General features: G+C 35.9%; 1 protein-coding gene and 1 pseudogene across 6 annotated transcripts; one reads left to right on the top strand and one right to left on the bottom strand.

Moving 5' to 3' along the window:
• The first annotated feature begins 2,711 nt into the window (after nucleotides 1–2,711).
• LOC123888724 lies at nucleotides 2,712–3,744 on the top strand (annotated as a pseudogene).
• A 3,652-nt stretch (nucleotides 3,745–7,396) lies between these two features.
• Nucleotides 7,397–24,072, bottom strand: LOC123901489. 6 transcript variants are annotated; one of them, XM_045951664.1, is made up of 4 exons: nucleotides 23,927–24,060; nucleotides 22,172–22,225; nucleotides 10,261–10,407; nucleotides 7,397–8,163 (listed from the first exon to the last, which is right to left on the bottom strand). In XM_045951664.1, the coding sequence occupies exons 3-4, from the start codon at nucleotides 10,372–10,374 to the stop codon at nucleotides 7,711–7,713; spliced, it is 567 nt and encodes a 188-aa protein (XP_045807620.1). In that variant the 5' UTR covers nucleotides 10,375–10,407; nucleotides 22,172–22,225; nucleotides 23,927–24,060; the 3' UTR covers nucleotides 7,397–7,710. The 6 variants fall into 6 exon arrangements, with proteins under 6 accessions (XP_045807620.1, XP_045807614.1, XP_045807609.1 ...); XM_045951658.1 differs by having other exon boundaries at nucleotides 10,261–10,449; XM_045951653.1 differs by lacking the exon at nucleotides 22,172–22,225 and having other exon boundaries at nucleotides 10,261–10,449; nucleotides 23,927–24,072.
• Between the last annotated feature and the right edge of the window lie 37 nt (nucleotides 24,073–24,109).

The following is a 24,109-nucleotide window of genomic DNA, read 5'->3' on the forward strand; positions in this document are numbered from 1 at the left end:
TTTTCTTTGATGACCCTTAAATCAAATTGCTGGCTTTATAAATGATGGTTAACTATTGCATATATAAATTTTGAGATGGTTCGATGTTGCCTTGATTAAGTACAATTGCTATATAAATTCTATGATGGATATTTGTTGCCTTGATGACCGATGGTTCTATGTTGCCTTGATGACTCACTCTTTAAGTCCAATTGTTATTGGCTATATATGTTCTATGATGGATATTTTTTGCCTTGATGATCGATGGTTCTATGCTGCCTTGATGACTCACTCTTTAAGTACAATTGATATAGACTATATAATGTTGCCTCGATTAAGTCCAATTGTTTATTAGCTATATAAATTCTATGATGGATATTTGTTGCCTCGATGACTGATGGTTCTATGTTGCCTTGATGACTCACTCTTTAAGTTCAATTGATATTGACTATATAATGTTGCCTCAATTAAGTCCAATTGTTATTGTGGCTGTATAAATTCTATAATGGATATTTGTTGCCTTGATGACCGATGGTTCTATGCTGCCTTGATGACTTTTTAAGTCCAATTGATATTGACTATATAATGTTGCCTTGATTAAGTCCAATTGTTATTAGCTATATAAATTCTATGATGGATATTTGTTGCCTTCTATGTTGCCTGGATGACTTTTAAGTCCAATTGATATTGACTATATAATGTTGCTTCGATCAAGTCCAAATTGTTGTTGGCTGTATAAATTCTATGATGGATATTTGTTGCCTCAATGACCGACGGTTATATGTTGCCTTGATGACTTTTTAAGTTTAATTGATATTGACTATATAATGTTGCCTCGATTACAAGTCCAATTGTTATTGGCTATATAAATTTTATGATGGATATTTGGCTGAATTATTTGCTTGTGCAAGTCTAATGTTGGTGTCACGTATGTTTGCTTGTGAAAGCAGTTGCTGGTCTGCTATGGTCCAACAAGGACAATTGCATGACTATATCATGAACTGTTGGGTAAGTATTGAAAGCTTCAAATAGAATGACTTGAGTCTACATTTTGTAGAGAGTAGAAACTGAGATAAAGGCTTAAAAAAACCAATTGTATCCTTGGTTTGTTTTCTGCCTTGTGAGCCTTTTGCATCTATTGGCCTTGCGGACACTAAACTTTGAAGCTTGAAGCTAGCAGCCGCAAATTGGGTAGAATTTGTTTAGTTGATGACAAAAACTGTAAAAGTGGTGTTATTTATGAGCTTAATCAATTTGTTTAGAATACATTTATAGTTGATGGCCAAATCTTAACATTATCAAGGCTTACAAACCCCCTTAAAATTTAAAAAGGGGTGTTATGTATGAAAGCTTTTTGTTCATTCAAGCTGAGATGGTTAATAGTCGCCTCGATGACCCTTAAGACCAATATTTGGTCATTATGTGAATTTTGATGTGGTATCTGTGATTCATTAATGAGCATGGAACTAAATGCTATTGCAATATGAATTCTTTCTTCATAATGCAAATTGGGATGCATGGTTGGTTAAATGCAACACCAGTGACCCTTGAACCCAATTGTTAGAGTTGAATGAAGGGGCTTGTGTAATGATGTCAGCTTCCATAGTTGTGCTCTTTTTTGGATTTACAGTATTGTATGATCTTGAATTTTCCTTTTCCTTTGGTTTGTGGAAACTAGAAAGTACATGAAGTTATGCAGCACAGACTTCAATAGCCGCGACTACTACGTCAACATTAGAAAGGCAATGCTAATTGCTAGCAGGATATTTCATGCAGGTGGATCATCTTGAGCGGACAGTATACTACTTGACAGTGACCCTTAAATCCAATTGTTGGCTTTATAAATGATGGTAACTATTGTTGCATATATAAATTTTGAGATGGTTCGATGTTGCCTTGATGACTCTAAGTCCAATTGATATTGACTATATAATGTTGTCTCGATTGAGTCCAATTGTTATTGGTTATATATGTTCTATGATGGATGTTTGTTGCCTCAATGACCGATGGTTTTATGTTGCCTTGATGACTCACTCCCAATTGATATTGACTATATAATGTTGCCTCGATTAAGTCCAATTTGTTATTGGCTATATGTGTTCTATGATGGATATTTGTTGCCTCGATGATCGATGGTTCTATGTTGCCTTGATGACTTTTTAAGTCCATTTGATATTGACTATATAATGTTTCCTCGATTAAGTCCAATTGTTATTGGCTATATAAATTCTATGATGGATATTTGGCTGAATTGTTTGCTTGTGCAAGTCTAATGTTGGTGTCACATATGTTTGCATGTGAAAGCAGGCAGTTGCTGGCCCGCTAGGGTCCAACAAGGACAATTACATGACCGCATCATGAAACCGTTGAGTAAGTATTGAAAGCTTCAAATAAAATGACTCAAGTCTGCATATTGTAGAAAGTAGAAACTGAGATAAAGGATTAAAAAAACCAACTGTTTCCTTGCTTTGTTTTTTGCCTTGTGAGCCTTTTGCTTATGTTGGCCTTGCTGACACTAAATTTGAAGCTTGAAGCTAGCAGCCACAAATTTGGTAGAATTTGTTTAGTTGATGACCAAAACTGAAAAAGTGGTGTTATTTATGAGCTTGATCAATTTGTTTAGAATAGATTTATAGTTGATGACCAAATCTTAACATTATCAAGGTTTACAAACCCTCTTAAAATTTGAAATACACAAAAAACCACAAGCAGAACCTCGATCAGAGAAAGAGTCTGAAATGAACTACAACCGTTTGATTTCCGGCGGAGGAAGGCTTCTCTGTCGACTATGCACGGAGGCGACGATGGCTGAGATTCCAAAGGGAAAACCAGGTCTTTACCAAAAGCTAGCAGAGGTAGAAAAGACTGTCGGAAACGTGTCGCAGACGTTGAATCAGTATATAATGGAAGGAAAAGCCGTCGAAAAATGTTAACTCGAGAAATGCGTCGAGGAGCTTCGAAAGTATCATAGATTTCATCACGCATTCGAGATACTGGAATGGATGATGACGAGGAAAATCAATTTTTCATGGGAAAACTATGCAGTGTATTTAGATCTTATGTCAAAAGTGAAAGGTGTGATTGATGCTGAAAATTACTTCAACAGTCTTCCAAATCCTGCTAAGAACAAGTACTCATGGGGTTCTCTACTAAATTGTTACTGCAAAGAACTGATGCTAGATAAGGCATTGTCTCATTTTGAGAAGATGGATGAATTAGAGTTTGCTACTAGTTTATCTTTCACCAATTTGATGGCTTTGTATATGAGGTTAGGTCAACCTATGAAAGTTCATAAACTAGTTAATGATATGAAGGTGAGGAAAATGCGTATGACTGGATTTATGTATATTGTTTGGATGAATAGCTGCGCTGCTTTGAATGATCTTGACGGGGTTGAAAGTGTTTATCAGGAGATGAAAAGAGAAAATGGAGAAAAAATTGATTGGAAGACTTATAGTAACCTTGCTGCTATTTAATATAAATGCTGGAGAATTTGTGAAAGCTGAGTTGATGCTTAAGAAGATGGAACAAGTAGTGAGGCCGCAGCAACGTGAAACTTATCATTGCTTTCTGAGTCTTTATGGTGGGACTGGTAATGTTACAGAGGTTTATAGAGTGTGGAGGACATTCAAGACAGTCTCCTCCCCGGTGACTAATCGGAGCTATCTTATTATGCTTTCTACCCTTCGAAGGCTTAATGATATGGAGGGTATAATAAAATTGTTTAAGGAATGGGAATCTAGGCTGATGGTGTTGATGAGATGAGCAAGATTCTCAGGAGTCACAATTTTGATGAATCCTGTATTACAACTTGCATTACTGCATCTGAATCATCTCCTGGTATTCATCCGGTATTGAAGGAAGATTCTTATACTGACCATGTGCGCCAGAGCTTGTAACTTGGAAGCGGATGCTCTCTATGAATACCAATCATGGAAAAAAACAATTATGTGTGTTTCATGTAGGTGCAGTTAATGTCAAGAAAGTGATGATTTGACAATCAGAATTGATTTGGTTTCCTTAAGATAAGTAATGGTTTATCAAATTCTTTCAGAATTCCAAGTTCAATGAAACGTTAGTCTAGGCATTTTGTTTGCTATGATGATTATAAGTTGAGTTTAATAGCCATATACACTGTTGGTGTAAATTAGTTTTAGACTTAAATTGATATGCATGAGCCCGGCCAGTAGGAGGGGTAAGGTGCGAGCTGGCTAGTTAGTTAGGATTTTCCATTAAGGATATTGTATGCTGAGTATGGCATGTCACCATAATTCGGTTAGGACCCTTAGTGGTAGGCAGATAGAGAATTGATTTCTCTCTTCTATGGAGCCTTGGCTTTGGTTATCTTGTGTTGAGAGTTTTTCTCTCTTTCTCATTGGATTTGAATACAATATAACTTCCATTCAAAAAAGTTAATTGTCGCATCGATGCCCCTTAAGAGTTAAGACCAATTTGATATTCATTATGTGAATTCACACATAATTAATATTCAAAGATACCCCTTTGAAATGGTATCTTTGAGCGAATGTTGACCCTAAAATTAGATACTATTGCAATGTGAGTTCTTTGTTCTTAATGCATTTTAGGGATTGATGGTATGTTAGAGTTGAATGAAGGGTCTTGCGTAATGGTGTCAGCTTATTTGGTAATTCTTAGTTTTGCTCTTTTTTGAGCCTTAGTTATCCTGTATTTTGTGGTGTGGCTGATACTTACGTAGCATGGCCCAACCTTGAGTTTTAGTTCTCTTCCCGCTTTTATTCAATGATTCGTTATTCTTATGTAGTACTATCAATCTTTTTGCAGTCTTAGGGCTCTCATTGGCTGTTTTTTCTTGTAAGTTAGTATCAATCTTGTTACAGTCTTTAGGGCTCATTGACCTTTTTTTCTCATGTTAAGCACTAGCAACACATTACTTGACCAACTTTTTCATAGGGCTTGTACTCTATTTTCAATGATTCAAGGTGATTTTAGCTTTTAACATTTAATTCCTAAATCAGAATTAAGTGCACTCTTGAACTATAAGGAGCATCATGCCTAACACTTTTATTCCACGTTTATGAATATTTGCATACCAATGGGATATGGAGGGTCCAAAAATTGCCTGAAAAAAGTGAATTTCATCCCTGAAATGAGGGTTATATCTGAATCCCTTCAAGAGAGAAGAGCTTAATTACTACTGTTTTCTTGATGACAATGTGCAGCCAATTATCTTAATGTGAAATTGATGGTATTATTTGTAATGTTAGGTGAGTCAATAATGATGTTATTTTTTTAATGAAATGGTCACACTTCAGACTGTTATAACTATCAATATAGCTCTTTCCATGGACCATGGTTGATGTTATTTTTCCTCAAGAAAATTATATTTTGTACTTCTTTGCATTAGAATGTTTGATAGTCTTTTAAGGGATTTATACTATTGGCTTATCATAATTTTTCTAATTAGTTAGCTTGTTCAAGCAGTATTGGGTACCGGGAGCAGTGTTATAGTGTAGTTTGCATTCTACAAGAATTTACTAATTTGTGTCTTTCCAATGAACTGGATAATGGAAAATGAAAGTAGATATGTTGTTACACAATGCAAAATTTAGTTTGATCCTTGGCACGTAAATTCCTCGTGCTCTTGGAGCTACATATTCTCATAATTTAACAGCCTAACATTTTTACACGTCGAGGTAATAGATGGGATTTACAGCTGTTTTGGTTTTGTTCTTTAATAATTGGTCAAGTTTATATTTTTGTTCTGTGTTGATTCGACCGTGATTACATTTTCTCATGTGTAGCTACTAGGTTTGGATACTTGGAAGTGTTTTCGCCTACCAGAATTGATGTTTTTATTGTTATAGGTGGTGTATGATTTGTCTTATTGCTAACGAGTACTTGAATCTTGATTGGAATGTCGGATGGAAACTTAATTCAACATGCTTACTGCATTTAATTTATGCAAATATATTTTTGAAATAGCTATTATCTTTGCAGTGTTTTTGTTCACATCAGTGGAGTTCATGCCGGACACTACTAACTATGCTTATACAAGTGCAACACTTTCAAATCAGTGGTAAGTACTAATTACTAGTTTGAGGAATATTCTGAATCTTTCAATATTTTTTTTGTTATTCTATTCATCATAGTGTATATTCATTGCACTTTTCTATTTGTCACATAAAATGGCCACTATGAAATAGTAGATATGGTTGATTTATCTAATGGAGATTTGAAGGTTTCTTTAGTTATCACAAGTTGGTGATGATACATTTGAATTAATTTTCTTATCATTTATAGAAATAATTTTAAGCTGTCCTTGAAATTCTGTTAGCCTATAACAGCTTCATCATTTGGGTTTATGGTTTCTAGACATAGTTCTGCATAAAACTAACCATATGGGTTGATCAGATAATTTGATATATAGCATTAGCATATATTCATATATACCGTTGATGAAGCTCTTAACCACTACTAGAATTTCAAGGACAGCTTAAAACCAAGTACTCAAACAAAAAATGGATACTAAGGGAAATAAATTTGAAGCATATGATTTCTACCTTATGTGTACATGAGTGACTACTTCATATGATTTTATATCTTTTCTTGCAGAGTTGCAGTGTTTGGATAGAGATGTCAACTATTAGTTATATTGAATGTCTAAAAAAAGGTCAAAAGTTTCATGTAGTTTAAGCCAAAAAAATGTTACCATTTCTAAAACATACTTCTCATATTCACTGAGAATATCATTACTAGATGAGTAGTTTGGATGTCAAGCAATGTGCCAAAATCATTTGTATTCATGTTGTTTCTGACTTTTTCTGTATTGTTGTGCTGCAATTTTGGGTAGATGGTGACTGGTGAGACTATTGAGATGGTACTTTCGAATTTACAGCATGTTTGGTTGTGTTCGTTCCAACTTTTTTGCGTTCCAATGCAATATTGCCGTGATTTTTAGAAACTATGAAATGAAGCTTCTATCTCATTACACTGTGACACCGGGCTACTGCCCAAACACATGTATAATCTTGCTACTCAGTTCACCGAGTTAACGCCTCAATATGGTTACCGGTTCATTGAGCACCAAAATTGAACATAGAGATAATGAATGTATTTTTTCAGCCCGAATGGGTAAATTAGGACAAAGGCAATTTTTAAGAACCACGAAAGTGGGAAAAGAAGCTCTCATTAATTTATCATCGGAAAAATTTTACTTACCCCAAAATTCGGAGGTACACATCGGAAAAAACATTAACTTTGTGTCATGGCCAACATAATGTGCCTTCAACTATGTCAAAGATTGAAATGAAGCTTTTACAAAAAAAAACAAGTTGCAGCATGCAGTAAAATGAAAGAAGAACGAACCATACCGGAGGAAGAAGAGTAGAACACATCGAGACAACCCAAAAATACAAACCCATAACAAAACAACTAATGAACAAAAGAAGAAAAAAGTCATTACTAAATTAGGAAGTATCAGTTGTCTGAACTTTTCAATATATTACAGCGAAGGGGACGACAGTTGACAGTGCAACGCAAGGGTCTCCTATGATTTGGTGGTTCAACAACATGATTCAGAAAATGGAACCCTAGAGGTGCACAATACCAGTATTGATATCAAAATACTTATTAACCAAGCTACATGGACATAACGAAACACACAAAGGGGCTAGATTGCTTCAACCAGAAATCCAAAATCTGAATAACATAACTGGCTGGTAGTGTTTGCTTTAAAAGAGTCTGTGTGACTCAATCAAGATAAACCTTGAGATCAACCCCATTATCGATAAGTGACTGAACTACAGCTCTGATTTTCCCTTCAAACTTATCCCGATCCCTTGGAGTATACGAAGCAGTGTAAACATCAGCTTCCATTGCTCGTTCAGCTAAAATCCGACCAATGGCTATGCATGCTGGTATGTCTGATCGAGATCTAAGAACAGCTTTAATGTCCTTGGAGTTGGTACCTGCAACTGCAACCTGTTTACTAGTCACTCTATGAGTGAGTGAAGCTGATACAAATCGTTTTGAGATAAACACGTCAAGTGTAAAAGGCTCCATGTAGGCAACCGTTCTTTGTTTGAACGATATATGCTTGTTTGGATTCTTTGACTTCTTCCCTTTCTGGTATGTATAAGGTCGGCTGTTGTCATCATCGACGAAATCCTCTACACCGAAAAAACTTCTAGGAGCCATATTTGCCTATATAAAAGAGATGCACAAAAAATGAAGATCAATATTTCATATATGATTCGCCTTCAAAAACTGAAATTACAAGCTAACAATTACTCCAAATATCTTCAGCTGAACTATTGATTTCCAATTTCAACTTTTTTAAAACAGAAGTTTAGGTAAGTTTGATCTTTAAGACTCACCAAGACCAAAAGTCAAATTTTAATTTCAACATCGATCTGATAAAACGCACATTGACTCTTGTATGAATAACTTTACACATAGACAACAGCAAATTAGGAGTTATAAAGTGCCACCTATCCTATTGAAATGCATTGTTTTGTGATAAACAACAATATGCGATAGAAGTATATCTAGGATCATCTAATCCATAAAGCAATAGCTTGGCAAACAAAATGTGAGATTAAAGATGAGGCAATTATCACATAAAGTGGTGTTGTTTTGAACTAAACGTAGGTGACTATAAATGTAGGATCATCTAGTCCCGAACACAATAGCTTTGCAAAGAAGGTGAGTCTGAAGATGATGGAAATTATCACAGGAAGCGATTGGAGTGTAGGAATAACACTTTTGACAAGTTAAGGGATTCCAATATTTAAATCATACAAACTTGTGGAAGATATACTACGAATAAATATATGAAAAATCATTTATAATTTGAGAGTCCAAACTACAAACAAACAGCAAGAGTATGACGAACAACACTGTACTTGGCCATGCACAGTGAGAAGCGATTGTATCTAGTTTTTGAGTACCTTGACTTAGATCTCAAGAAGCATATGGATTCATCTCCAGAATTTTCAAAAGATCTGCGACAAATAAAGGTGTGTGACCTCTCTACTTCTATCTTCTTTGGAGATTTTTTTATCTTTTCGTGAACAAGAAATACAACTCAGCCACTGATTTTGTAACTACAATAAATATCAATTATCATTAAAAGCTTTGAATACAAACGACATTATAGGATTGTATCAAGCAAGTTAACTTTTATATAACTTCATTTTGATTTGCAATACTACTATAAATAGGGTGGCATTTCTACGACTCCATACCCACAAATTCACTTTTACAATCCTATCAACAAAAAAAAGGAGATTCCTTTTATGATTGTTTAAGTGATGTTAACAATGTGAAAGATTATTATACCGTGGTCGTACGCATCCTGCGATGCTGGTCGTTAAAAACATCATGTCTGACGAACCATCTTTACCGATGGAATTGATTCTTATGGATTCAAAGGTCTATCTATTATTTTATATGTTAGTTTGAGTTTATCATGAAATATGGATATTGATTTTTATTTTTTTTACTTTTTTTGAACAGGGTGTAAAAATTGGTGCATCTATACATCGTAATCTATGGACACGTTTCAATGAAAAGATCAAAGAAGAGAATATATACATCATCTCTAATGTTTGCGCTTCACTTAACGATGGACCGATGCGAACCACAAAACATAATTATCATTTTAATTTTGACGATACTACTATGGTGAAAGGTGCTTCTTTTGCCCACGATTGGTTTCGCGGATACGTGTTTGATGATAATTCATAATTATTGTAGTTGATGATGATTAAATAACATTATGGTTGGGAACATAACTATAGCTTGTCAAAATGCAGGTCCATACATAATTATATATTATGCATGTCTCAAGAATTTTTTGATGAATTACAAGTTGGATTGGAGTTGATTGGTATGACTTTGTCCATAACAGTTTCCTAGGTTGTATAAGCACTTGATTAAACTGTTCATATAAACAGACCCGCTAGTCAACTTAACCTTGTGCCTTGAATTTTCAACTTAACCTTTCCTATAATGACGATTGGTTGTTCTCTTAATTTGTGTGTGACTCATGTTTGTCCTTATCTCGTGTGTTCATATGCAATATTTATGCAAGAGTTTTTGTTCCTTTTTAAATGTGTTTTCAATTTGCTATACATTTGAACCATAAACCTTTTCAACCATATGTTTCACTCAGATTCAGTCACTTAAATCTATATTCAGCCAAATTCAACTACTCTAGTAAAAAGATAACTAAAAAATTCAAGTAACATAAAGAAATACTAAAACACAAGCTTTGAATGGAAGAATAGGAGAGTTTACTTGTCCATTGTGGAAACAACACAAAGGCACATAAATCGAAGTCAAAACTCTGTTTCCTTCAGAAACATAAACATTTCCTCTGCTGCAAATTCTTCCAATTGCTTGCTTCAACATGTTTCTCAGACAAACATTCAATAGAAAATCCTTCTGATTAACACAACAGAACCCTAATTCAGCCCAAATCAGTTCCTGTAAGAATATTTAGTTAAATTAGAAGCAAAATAACAACAATAATAATAATCTCTACAGAGTTTGCATACAATTGACAAGAATAATGTTCCAAATATTAGCAGAGTTTCAATTGAAGGTGTGAAAACACAAGAAGGGGGGGGGTTGAATTGTGTTTTAGCTAAGTTAAAACTTTTTCAAGTTCTTAACTCAAATACGTTCGCAGCGGATAAATAACACAAATAATAACAAGAGAGAGAGAGAAATCACACAAGCACTTTATACTGGTTCCTCTCACAAAACGAGAGTAGTCCAGTCCCCTTGCACTTCCAAGGGAGTTCACTATAATCACACAAGATTACACCTGCTCAAGCACACAAGCAAGAGACTTCTCAACAATGCTCAAGCACACAAGCAAGAGACTTCTCAACAATGCTCAAGCACACAAGCAAGAGACTTCACACTTAAGCACACGAGCTTAAGTTTCTCAAGAATAATAAAGTATATGAAAATATACAAATGCTCTTAGATGAACCTAAAGAGAACAAATACAAATAGTGCAAAGTATTTGACTAAAGTGCAAAAACACTTAACAGAGGTTCAGAGCTTGTATATCACAGAGTTCAGAGTTTGTTCAGCGCACGTTCAAATCTTGATAGTTGTATATATATGTTGTAGCTGAAGCTTCTAGTATATATACCACTAGAAAAGAGTCGTTGCAAAAGAACCGTTGGAGTTGATAATCTTTTGTCTTCAAGCAGTCTGTCTTGATGCAGTTTGGTTGTATCCAAAACTAAGAAAGAGTTTCAGGTACTTTGACTACTGCAGAGTAGACTTTCCTTATTCAGCTAACAAAACTGAAGACCCACGTTCTCAAGTTAGGACAGACAGAACAGAGGTAGCTGAACTGATCAGACTTGAAAGGTCCTTTTCTTCATTGGTAGAAGAGTTGACTAGCAAAGGGAATCTTCACAGCTTTCAAAGAGATCTTCAGAGGTTGATGAAGCTTGTAGACAGACAAGAAGTTCTGAAGTCTTCATCCTCTGAATGTTGTATCTTCTGAAGTCCAACATCTTCTGAGCGCTTGTGAACTTCTGAATTCACATTCTCTGAACTTCACTCAGAGCTTATATGATGCTTATATCTGCGCACTTAAAATAAATTTTTAGTCCATTCAATTGTTAATTAATACTTTGTTATCATCAAAACCTTTATAGATTAGGGGCAAACATTTTTAAATCAATTTTGTTCCAACAATCTCCCCCTTTTTGATGATGACAAACATCAGTATTAATTGACAATTGTTGTTAAATTAACTTATCATGTTTCTCTTAGGTTTATGAGGTTTGCAAGCTCCCCCTAAGATTGATACTCCATAAAGTCTGAACTTTATGTTTTATCTATGATATTTTAATTTAGTATAAGATTAAGATGGTTTGAAATAAAACAAGTTTCATATCTTTCTTCAGAGTGAGAGGTTTGCAAGCTCTCCCCCTAAGTCTCATAAGGCTAAGTTAAAATTGCACTCTTAACTTATCCTTACTTATGAAATTTATTTTAGTTTCAACTAACTTAGTCTCCGTATTAAAGTACGTAAAAACAACTTAAAAGTAACAACTTTTAATTTAACGGATAAAAGCGAGATAAAAGGATAAAAACGTGGTTTCAGTTTTGAACTTATCACTTATCAATTAATGCGTAACTACTCCCCCTTTTGTCATTATCAAAAAGTAAAAAAAATTTATATAATCAAGACAGTCAAAGAAGAAGAGTGGTTGTTACAAAGGTGAATTAATTTCAAAAACGAAAACCAACGCGCTCAAAGGTTTATAAAAAGGAACAAGTTAACATGCCTGCTTCACGTAAAAACAAGAATAAACAAGTGAAGCAAGAGAGATTTGGAATAATGAAAAGATTTAGTTTACGCATCGCTGAGTTTAAGAGAAAGAAGAACGAAGAGAAACGCGAAGACGATGAGAAAGATAAAGAAGACAACAAGAAACCACAAGAGGCTGAGATAATAATCATCTCATCAGATTCTGAAGCTGAAGAGAATGAAGATGATGCTGACTATGTTGAGTTCTTGGCTAGCTATGTTCCAGAAGAGGAACAAGAAGAAGAAGAAGAAGAGCAAAACCCAGATCCCATAGAAATTTCATCAGAGGATGCTGAGGAGAAATCTGAGATTTCTTCTGAGTATTATCCATCTGATTAGGATTAGGTGGTCTTTTTCTTTTTCTTTTTACCAATGTACTCAACATGGTTACAGTATTAATAAAAAATTTTCATTTTAAAAAGCCTCTTGTGTTCTTATGTTCTTATTTATCAAGACAATATAAATATCAAGTGAACATGAAAGAAGTAAGCAAGTAAAACATAAACAAAACAACTTGAAATAGATAAACCAGAAAAAGTGTTCAGAAGATAAACAGGAAAATAAAATAAAGCTTAAAACAAGTGCATAGAATCCTAGGGTTTCTTAAGAAAGGCTAATAGCTGGTCGAATTTGTCATTCAAGGATCCCACATTGGAAACTAAACCATCCACCTTGGTTTCCAATGTCTCTTGAGCAGCTCTTTGACGTTCTAAACCTTCTTGCTGTTCCCTCAGGGCTTCTTGAAGTATCTGCAATTGATCAGCCACAACAGGAGCTTGATCTTCAACCAAAGGCACTTGTTCTTCAACCAAAGGTGCCTTGCCTTTATCAGAGGGTTCACCTTCCTCTGGGTAATCAATCATCAGGACATCATCCTGGTTCAGCACATTCAGTACATCCTCTTCTGTGGCATCCTCATTATGTGGCTCATTTGCCAACTCGGCAACTCTAGCAGCAGCTTCTTCTAACCTTTCAGATTCAGACCTCTGAGCTTCAAGACTCTGAAACAGCTTGGAGTCTATCCAGATGACTTTGAAAGCGTTCAGACGGTGTTCAACAGCAGCAATTGCTTCCAGCTTAGCAAGTTCAAAGCCAGCATGATTGAACATGGTTAACCTTTTCAATTCAGCCCTAGCCAGACTTTCCCTCATGAAGCTTATCACATCCAAGTCTCTTCTTCCAATCACAGCCTTAATTTTCTCAGCAGCACCATCCAAAGCATTGCAAATCCTTGCCTTAATGCTTGAAACTTCCAAGTCCACATCAGAAGGACAAACTAGAAACCTGTCCTTAAGCAAAGATAATCTAACTAAGTCTTCATGAAACTGAGCGGATAGATTACCAAAAGGGTTGGATGATGATGGTGAAGGATTGGGAATGGTAGAGAGGTTGGGTGTTTCATTAGCAGGGTTGTCAATAATAACAACTTCTGCCTCTGAAGGCTTGGGGGCACAAGTATGAATACGCTCAGGAGAAGCATGTTCAGCACTTGAGTTAGGATGGGGTTCAGGGGTTGGTTCAGATGATGAGATGTCAGAAGTGGATTCAGGGTAAATATGCTCAGGAGATGGTTCAGGAGATTTATGGTCAGGTGTTGATTCAGGAGCAATTTGTTCAGGGGTGGTGTTAGGAGATCTAAGTGGAGAAGGTTGTTTGATAGGAGAGGTTGGTTCATCATTTGGAATATCTGGTTGAGGTTCAGATGGTGGAATTTCAGGTTGAGGTTGAGGTGATTTAGGTTTAGGAGGTGAGCTAGATTTGTGTTGAGTTTCATGAGAAGGAGGGTGATTATTGAGAGGGTCAGGGCTCAGATGTTTTTCTAGTTCAGATAGGGGGTTATCAGAGGTTGGAATATCAGAGGTTGGTAAAATAGTTCTGAGAGGTTTGGTGTAACCTATTCCAATCTCATTTTCATTAAAGACAAACTTAGTAGACTTACCTTTATTTTTGGAACTAGGAGCAGGTCTTTTCCTCAAACGAGCAGCCAGAATCTCTTCATCAGATTCAGTCTCATCTTCTGACGTAGATCCTTCAGATGAACTGTCTTCCTCAACAACAATAGGCTGTTTGGAAGCTCCCTCAGCAGCCTTGTTTGCAGTTTCTTCATGCTTCCTCTTAGTCCTTTGCTCAGCCATAGATTGTTCAACTTTGACTTTCTTCTGAGCCAAAAGATCTGGCTTAGGTAGAACATCTTGAGCTTCAGCCTTTCTCTTTGGTTTCCTCTTAGGGTTATACAGATTTACAGGAGCAGGAGGAACCATACTCCTGTCAACAACGAATCCTTCTTTTCTGAGCTTTTCCAAATAGTCCTGAATGATGTGCTCAGCATCAGCTTCTGAGATAACTGGATATCCATCCACATATAGGCGATCTTCCAGACGAACTCTAAATTCCTGTTTAGGTTGAACCAGCTTGGTGTTGATTAAATGCATCTTTGTTAAGAAGCTTGCATTCAGAACTTCTGGCGAGAGCTTCTGAGCCATAAGTTCTGGATAGAACTTCTTCAGATTCTGAACAATGTGACCTTGGAACAGAAGATCTGAAAGCAATCTAGGATAAACAGTGGTTGTTTTCCTCTGAGACTTGCTTTGGAAGATGGCTTCACAGATCCTCTCAAAGAAGTATTTACCCAGATTTACTTTCCTTTCAGTCAGAAGAAAGTAAATCAGATGACGATGAGGCCATGATATAGTATCAGTACCACCCACTCTTGGACTGATAGATGACAAGATAATCTTGAATAAAACCCTGCACTCATCTGTCAGACCTTTAACCTTTCCCTTCAACTTCATATCAATGCACATCCTGTGCAGAAGTTCTTCTCTGAATCTTGTATCCTTTTCGAAATCATCCAGCACCAGACCAGAGTTGTCCAAACCCAACAACGCATTGAAGTGAATTGGAGAAAAAGTAAGATTGATACCACAGATGTTAGACCTAATCTGTGTACCAGTGAACTCCAAAAGACCCATTTCCTTCCTAGTTTTTCCTTTCAGACTAGGATTTCTTTCGATTGCTGCAAGTTCTTCTTGCTTAGCTTCATACTTAGAGAAAACTCGTGCTTTCATCCAAAATTTCTTCAAAAGATCTGGATAGATAGGACCATTCAACATATCGAAGTACTTGTTCCATCCTTGAGCAGAGAAGTACGGCTTCACATCAAACCCATTTTCTTTCAAACTGTCAAAGTCGACCATCTTCTCAGGTAGTAACGATAGTTGCGATTCTGGGAATTCCATTTCATTCCCAACAATCTGAAGATGTCTAAACATAAACGGAGGAATCTTTGATGAAGAAGACGAAGCACCAGCCATTGTTGGAGATTAGGGTAAGGTTTGAAAAAACTAACGAGAGAGAAAGAAAGTTTGTTGGAGGTTTAGAGAGAATATGAAAGTGTAGGTTGTGAAAGTGAATAGTGTGCAAGTGTATTGTGTAAGTTTTATTTAAATGCACACAGTTAACACGAAAATAGCAAATTTGGGAAGTTACGCTAATTGACAGAAAGTTGAATACCAAAAATCATCATTAACCACCCACTACCTGACACACGTAGACCACGTGCAGAAATTTACTCGGTAACTGCTATTTTAATGGACAACTGTTCAGCAGTGAATACTAAACGTTTCCCACTTAAATAGTTCAGAGCCTCTGAGTTATTTAAAATTCTCTATCAGAGTTAAGTACTTCAGAGCTTGTGTTTCAGATGATCTGAATCATAAGTTCTGATATACATAACCTCTTACACTTTAATTGCCAAAGACAATTTTTTCATTCAGAGATTGAAAACATGTTCAGATGTTTCTTTATAAAATCAAATCTTTCAACAGATAAAGCTTTAGTAAATATATCAGCCCATTGATTTTCAGTATCAACAAACTTAATATCTATAATGCCTCTCTGAACATAATCTCTGATAAAATGGTGTTTAATTTCAATATGTTTGGCTCTAGAGTGTAGAATAGGATTTTTAGATAAATGAATGGCTGCAGTATTATCACAATATAAAGGAATATTGTTACTGCTTACCTGATAATCTTCTAACTGATATTTTAGCCAGAGTAGTTGTGTGCAACACTTAGCTGCTGAAATGTATTCTGCTTCTGCTGTAGACAAAGCTATAGTAGTTTGTCTTTTACTAGCCCAGGAGATAAGGTTTTCACCAACAAATTGACAATTGCCACTTGTGGATTTTCTTTCAATTTTATCTCCAGCATAGTCAGCATCACAGAATCCATTTAGCACATAATCATTGGATTTCTTATAGAGAAGTCCAAGATTAGTTGTTCCTTTCAGATACCTGAAGATTCTCTTTACAGCTGTAAGATGAGATTCTCTAGGATCTGACTGGAATCTTGCACATAAGCATACACTGAATAAAATATCTGGTCTAGAGGCTGTCAGATAGAGTAAGGAACCAATCATACCTCTGTAGACCTTTTGATCTACCTTTCCTTCATCATCTGACTTGCCCATGTTGGTAGTTGGATGCATAGGAGTATTCATTATCTTGCAGTCATCTAGATTGAATTTCTTCAGAAGTTCTTTAGTGTATTTTGATTGATGAACATAAGTTCCTTCCTTCTTCTGATTGATTTGAATTCCAAGAAAGAACTTCAACTCTCCCATCATGCTCATTTCAAATTCATCCTGCATTATCTTAGAAAAATTCTTGCACAAGGAAGCATTAGTTGAACCAAAAATAATATCATCAACATAAATTTGAATAATTAAAATGTCTTCTTTGGTTGTTTTTCTAAAGAGTGTGCAATCAACCTTTCCTTTTTCAAAACCTTTTTCAAGAAGGAAATTACTGAGTCTATCATACCAAGCTCTTGGAGCTTGTTTCAGACCATACAGTGATTTCTTCAGTTTAAAAACATGTTCTGGGTTTGAGACGTCTTCAAAACCAGGAGGTTGCTTAACATACACTTCTTCAGAAATGAAACCATTTAAGAAGGCACTTTTAACATCCATCTGATACAAGGTTATTCCATGATTAACAGCATAAGATAGAAGTAACCTGATTGCTTCAAGTCTAGCAACTGGTGCAAAGGTTTCAGTATAGTCAATCCCCTCTTGTTGACTATAACCTTGTGCAACCAATCTAGCCTTGTTCCTTACCACTTCACCTTGTTCATTCAACTTGTTTCTGAATACCCATTTTGTTCCAATAATGTTCTTGTGTGAAGGTTTAGGCACTAGAGTCCATACATCATTCCTTTGGAATTGATTCAGCTCTTCTTGCATTGCTACAATCCAAGCATCATCCTTCAGAGCTTCATCAATCTTTGAAGGTTCCATCATTGAGATAAGACCAACTAATGATTCCTCATTTCTCAGTTGAGATCTTGTCTTCCTTGGACTATCCTTGTTGCCTAGTATCAGTTCCTCTGGATGTGATGATTTGTATTTGAAAGTATTTCTTGGGGGCTCATCATCTTCAGACTCATCAACATCAGGTTCAGCAGTTGCTTCAGTTCTTTGTTGTTCAGAGTCTGTAGGAACTGTACCTATTATCTTTCCTTTCTGATTTCCTCCAAAGCCAACAGAACCTCCTTCTTTCATGGTTAGCTTGGAAAACAGTTGTTTGTCACCAGTCATGTGCCTTGAACACCCACTATCCAGATACCATGAGTGTTTCATGATATTTCTTTGAGTGGCAGGCTGTATGAGAAACAACTTCAATCACTAAGATGGAACTCTTTATCACAATTAATGATAAAGTCATCCCAATATTCTTCCTCTTCATTTATCAAGTTCTGATTGTTAACTTGAGAACTTGTCAGCCATTGGTCTAGGACATAAGCCCTTCTTCCTTTGCATAGGACTTGTTTCCATACTCTAGGTAGGACATATCCTTTCCTAGTTGGTAAATCTGAATGATACATAATTTCAGCTTTTGGTACCCATCTTCTGGGTCCACGCTTGTTAGTCCACAAATGTTTACTGTGTTGTTGAGTGTGAGAGAAAGTTTTTGGTTTGGAATAATAACTCTTTTGAAAATATTTCTTAGTATGAGTTTTGTTATTATTCCAGGACTTGGATTGTTTATGATTCCAGAATTTGTATTTATCACCAGTCCATTGATTTGACTGGTTATATTTACTGACTCTAGAATCATAAATAACCTTAGTCCTATGTTGCCTCTGAGGTTTGAGGTTTGACTTTCTTTTAAAAACTTCTGAGCCTTTAGGTTGACTTTTCTCATGAACTAGAATTCCTCTGGTTCCAGAAGTTGAAGCCTCAGATTTTGAAACCTTCAGAACATCTGAACTAATGCTGTCAAGTTCTGAATAGCTTTTATCTTCTGAGCTTTTCTTCCCAGATCCTGAGGAACTTGGTTCCTCTGAGTTGTCATTTCCTAAATCTCTCAGATTATTATCCTCATCTTCCAGAGTACCAAATTTCTTTCCTTCTTCACTCTGAGGTACAACATAGTAAACCCAAGATTTTCCAACCTTTTTGGCAGAGGTTTTCAGCTTTGAATATGTTCTACCATATTCATAGCCAAGTCCCTCTCCTCTATGTCTCATGACATTATAAACAAGATTAGCAGCTTTGCTCTTACCAAGGTTGAGATGCACAAACTGTTGAAGAGCTATTTCCTGCTCATCAATAGGTTTGTGACAAACAGCACAACCCTTTTCAAAGTCATTTACTCTATTCAGAGTTTCTTGATATAGACCTTGAAAATGTTCTGCTTGTTCAGTCAGAGTGTTAAGCTTTTCTTGTAAAACTTTTTGTTTACTTAGCACTCTGAGATGTTTCTCAATGACCTTGTTAAGTGCAGTTATAAGTTGAGATTTAGAGCAGTCAGAAAATACCTCATCAGTTACTTCAGAATCTGATTCTGATTCTGATTCATCGTCTGAGTCTGCATCTGAGTCAGCTGAAGCCATCAGGGCTAGATTTGCCTCTTCTTCTTCCTCAACTTCTTCCTCAGATGATAGCTCTTCAAAAGTAGCCATCAGACTCTTTTTCAATTTGCTCTTGAATTGTTGCTTCTTTGAGCTGTATCTTTTGCTTTTGTCTTTAGCAGACATTTCTGGACAATCAGCAATAAAGTGTCCTGGCTTCTTACAGTTGAAGCAGTTCTTCTGATCATCCTTTTTGCTGACAAAATTTCTGGAGCTGTTACCTCTGAAGTTTCTTTTGTTAAATCTGTTCCATTGCTGAAACTTGGTAAATAAAGCAAACTCATCCTCATTCATCTCATCCTCTTGACCATCAGCAGAAGATTCTTCTTCAATATCAAGAAGCTGAGTCTTAAGAGCCTTAGAAGTAGTCTTAGTTGACTGTAAAGCCACTGACTTAGACTTCTTCTTAGTTTCTGAGTCAGCATCCAGAACCATCTCATGGCTTCTGAGATTGCTTATCAGAGCTTCAAGACTCAGAGTCTTGAGATTTTGAGCTTCCTCTATTGCAGTGACCTTAGGTCTCCAAGCAATAGGAAGACTTCTCAGAATCTTCTGAACATGGTCATAGGTTGAATAACTTCTCTTAAGAGCTTTAAGCCCAGATACAAGGATTTGAAACCTTGTAAACATAGTCTCAATGTTTTCATCTTGTTGCATAGTGAAAAGTTCATATTGCCTTATCAAAAGACTAGCTTTAGCTTCTTGAACCTTTTCATTACCATCATAGGTAGCACACATAGAATCAAATATAGATTTAGCAGTAGACTTGTTCTCTATTCTGACATAATCCTCATGTCTAATAGCACCAACAACAATGTCCTTTACTCTATGATGCTTAGTGTAGATTTTTAAGTTAGCTGGTGTGAGTAACTTTCTATGCTCAATGGACAACCTTCCATGTTCATTTAAGTTTTCAAAAGTTACTCCCAACTCAACCAAATCCCACAACTCATGATCAATAGCAGTAATATTGCTATACAATCTCTCTTTCCACCACTCAAATAATGATGCATCACCATTGAATATAGGGGCTTTTCTGTTGCCACTATGTTCATGTGATTCATTACTCAAGTAGTCAAAACCAAAAGCATTTCTAGGACCACCACCAGCTCCACTGGCCTCACCGGCTTCACCGGTTGTTCTAGTACTACTATCATCTCCTCCAGACATAGTGTTCTCACAAGATCTTTACTGTCTCACTGTTAAGTGAAAGTAACAGACCAGGAGCTCTGATGCCAATTGAAGGTGTGAAAACACAAGAAGGGGGGGGGTTGAATTGTGTTTTAGCTAAGTTAAAACTTTTTCAAGTTCTTAACTCAAATACGTTCGCAGCGGATAAATAACACAAATAATAACAAGAGAGAGAGAGAGAGAAATCACACAAGCACTTTATACTGGTTCCTCTCACAAAACGAGAGTAGTCCAGTCCCCTTGCACTTCCAAGGGAGTTCACTATAATCACACAAGATTACACCTGCTCAAGCACACAAGCAAGAGACTTCTCAACAATGCTCAAGCACACAAGCAAGAGACTTCTCAACAATGCTCAAGCACACAAGCAAGAGACTTCACACTTAAGCACACGAGCTTAAGTTTCTCAAGAATAATAAAGTATATGAAAATATACAAATGCTCTTAGATGAACCTAAAGAGAACAAATACAAATAGTGCAAAGTATTTGACTAAAGTGCAAAAACACTTAACAGAGGTTCAGAGCTTGTATATCACAGAGTTCAGAGTTTGTTCAGCGCACGTTCAAATCTTGATAGTTGTATATATATGTTGTAGCTGAAGCTTCTAGTATATATACCACTAGAAAAGAGTCGTTGCAAAAGAACCGTTGGAGTTGATAATCTTTTGTCTTCAAGCAGTCTGTCTTGATGCAGTTTGGTTGTATCCAAAACTAAGAAAGAGTTTCAGGTACTTTGACTACTGCAGAGTAGACTTTCCTTATTCAGCTAACAAAACTGAAGACCCACGTTCTCAAGTTAGGACAGACAGAACAGAGGTAGCTGAACTGATCAGACTTGAAAGGTCCTTTTCTTCATTGGTAGAAGAGTTGACTAGCAAAGGGAATCTTCACAGCTTTCAAAGAGATCTTCAGAGGTTGATGAAGCTTGTAGACAGACAAGAAGTTCTGAAGTCTTCATCCTCTGAATGTTGTATCTTCTGAAGTCCAACATCTTCTGAGCGCTTGTGAACTTCTGAATTCACATTCTCTGAACTTCACTCAGAGCTTATATGATGCTTATATCTGCGCACTTAAAATAAATTTTTAGTCCATTCAATTGTTAATTAATATTTTGTTATCATCAAAACCTTTATAGATTAGGGGCAAACATTTTTAAATCAATTTTGTTCCAACATCAATTCCAAGCAGTAGCTCTAAGTGGCAGAGGTAATTTCTGATCACAGTTCTGTGGGAAGGGAAATACGATGAAGGTCATTGGGTGGCCACAGTCGTTGCTCTTTTAATCTTTTGTTATTTCCTATCCTGTTTGTTTTATAGTAGAGGGACTAGGGAATATCTGAAATTACCTCACTATTGCACCACTAAAAATTGGTGCATGTTATTCACTTCCTTAAACTAATGCAAGCCTCAAAGTACTAACCAAATAGGGATACAAATCATAATAAAAGCTAAGAAATGTGGGAACTAATTTTAAGGAGTCATCTGAGATACTATAGTCTATAAGACTGTATCAGACAATATAAGATAATTATATATCATCCAACAAGAAGTATGCTTAAATATCTACTAAAAGAAACAGCATGCAGATTGGCAAATATAATAGATTTTTAATGAGACTTAAACAATCAGATGGTGTTGCAATAGCAGACACGTATAATGGTGGGAAGACATATCTATGTCACACACAAAAAAACATAGCATAAGAAGGCACATCGAGGTTGAAAAACACTTTAAGAAAGGGAAACTTGAGTAACTTACTTTGCAAATCCTATGTGTCCACACAAGGTCAGCTTGCCAATGAGCTTAAGGAGTCTGGAATTTTAATTATAAATTATATTACATAAGCTTGAGGTGCAGATGGAAAGCTTTGTAAATTATATTCCTAAAATAAGGCTAATTTAATTATATTTTTTATTGTGATAGGAATCCTATAAATCTTGGGATCTGACTATTCTTCCTTCCCTTTTTGTTAAGGTTGAAGGTTTATACATCTAACCCATGTGTGCTTCATCTGTATTTTTTTTTTTTTTTTGGTTAAGTAGCCTAGTGGCTAGACTCTCACATTTAAATGTGGAGAAATGTGGAATCCGGGGTTCGAACCCCGACCACTCCAATAACGTCCCTGGTAGCTACCATTTGAGCTACACTTATGGGACGTATTATAAATGAGATATTCCATATTCTTCTATCACTGCAACGGCCAATTAGAATATCTAAGAACAACCTTAATTAACTCTTCTTATATAATACAAAGTAAAAAAATTAGAGGCCGTCTAAAAATGTTCTTATTTGCAATAGTTCAGTAGAAAATACAACAGACAGACAGTGTTTTGTAGAACTAATGACGAAAAGAAAGTCATACAACAAGGCAACAAAAATACAACAGAAGAAGAAATTATAAGTTTTTAAACCCTGAAAGCCATTAGAGTGACACAAATATGGCATGTTGATTCCCATTGCAATTCCAATTCACTCTCCTGACTATAGAATTTACAAAATAACAAAAAATTTATATGATTCCGCTTAATATCAACAGACCTAACACAAAGGAAATACAGAAGATTAAGAGATGGGAAATAAAGCAAAAGTTAGAAAGCATTTCATAAAACAGATTCAAATGCAACACAGCTGCACGCCTCTACCTTTGGAGGTCAATAATAAATAAAATACAAATTAGAGACCGCGCGTCCTCTGAATTGAACAGTTGGGCAGTCAAAAATCAAAAATCAAAACTCAGTTCACGAAGAAGGTTTTCTAACCGTTTTATCAAGAGTAAAGAAGGGTTGGGCCCAGTTTGAATTTGCTTTTAACTTATGGGAGTTTTTCAAGGAAAACAAGTTTATGATTCTTCCCTTATGAAAAAGTTCTTGTATTTTGTCACAAAAAAAAAAGTTATTGTATGTTTTATAGATGTTAATGAAGAAGTTAAATGAGAGCTTTTGAAACAAATTGAGATGCAAAACTAATTTCAACATACAAGAAGCTATTGTTTAACATACTCATAGCTATTTTAAGGTTCTTTTATATAATGTTCGAAATCACAGTAGATTCCTGTCAACCGTGCATTAGCCCAACTCTGGTGAGTGTAGCTTCGAATTCAACGTGAATTTCCATAGCTGAAACTATAAGTTCTGATCAGTGTTGCCGATGGCGGAGAACCAAAATCCCGCAATAACATCCATTTTGTGGCGCCGCAAAAGCAGATTATGGCGGAAAAACCAGCCATATCAGCTGATATTAACCATATCAGAGAGGCCGACCACCGACATCCACCATGGCCGATATTCGATAACACTTGTTCCAAACACTCTAATATTCAAATTTTATCAACAATTTTGTCTAAACTACATCTCATCCAACTCTCCCATTTCCTACAGTAACTAGCATTCTGATTTCTGGATAATCCTTTATCAATTCTTGACAGAACTATATCGATTTAATTGTTAAACAAAAGTAGCATTTCAGATTGGGCAGACACAATCTACAAAACAAGTGTGAAGATATAGTACCTACCTATGTTATCAATCGAGAGGCACTTGCTATGGCGCAGTCTTCTCTTCTGAGTCTGGCGGCCGACGATGAACCCGGCTGCGTTTTCCGGCGAATTGAGATAACTGCTCCTCCAGTGTTTAGAAAAGATACAGAGAAAATTTGCAAAACTCATAAATAAAAAGTAGGGATTAATATGTAAATTTT

The sequence above is a fragment of the Trifolium pratense genome, linkage group LG1 (assembly GCF_020283565.1).
Source record: "Trifolium pratense cultivar HEN17-A07 linkage group LG1, ARS_RC_1.1, whole genome shotgun sequence".
Classification (NCBI taxonomy): Eukaryota; Viridiplantae; Streptophyta; class Magnoliopsida; order Fabales; family Fabaceae; genus Trifolium; species Trifolium pratense.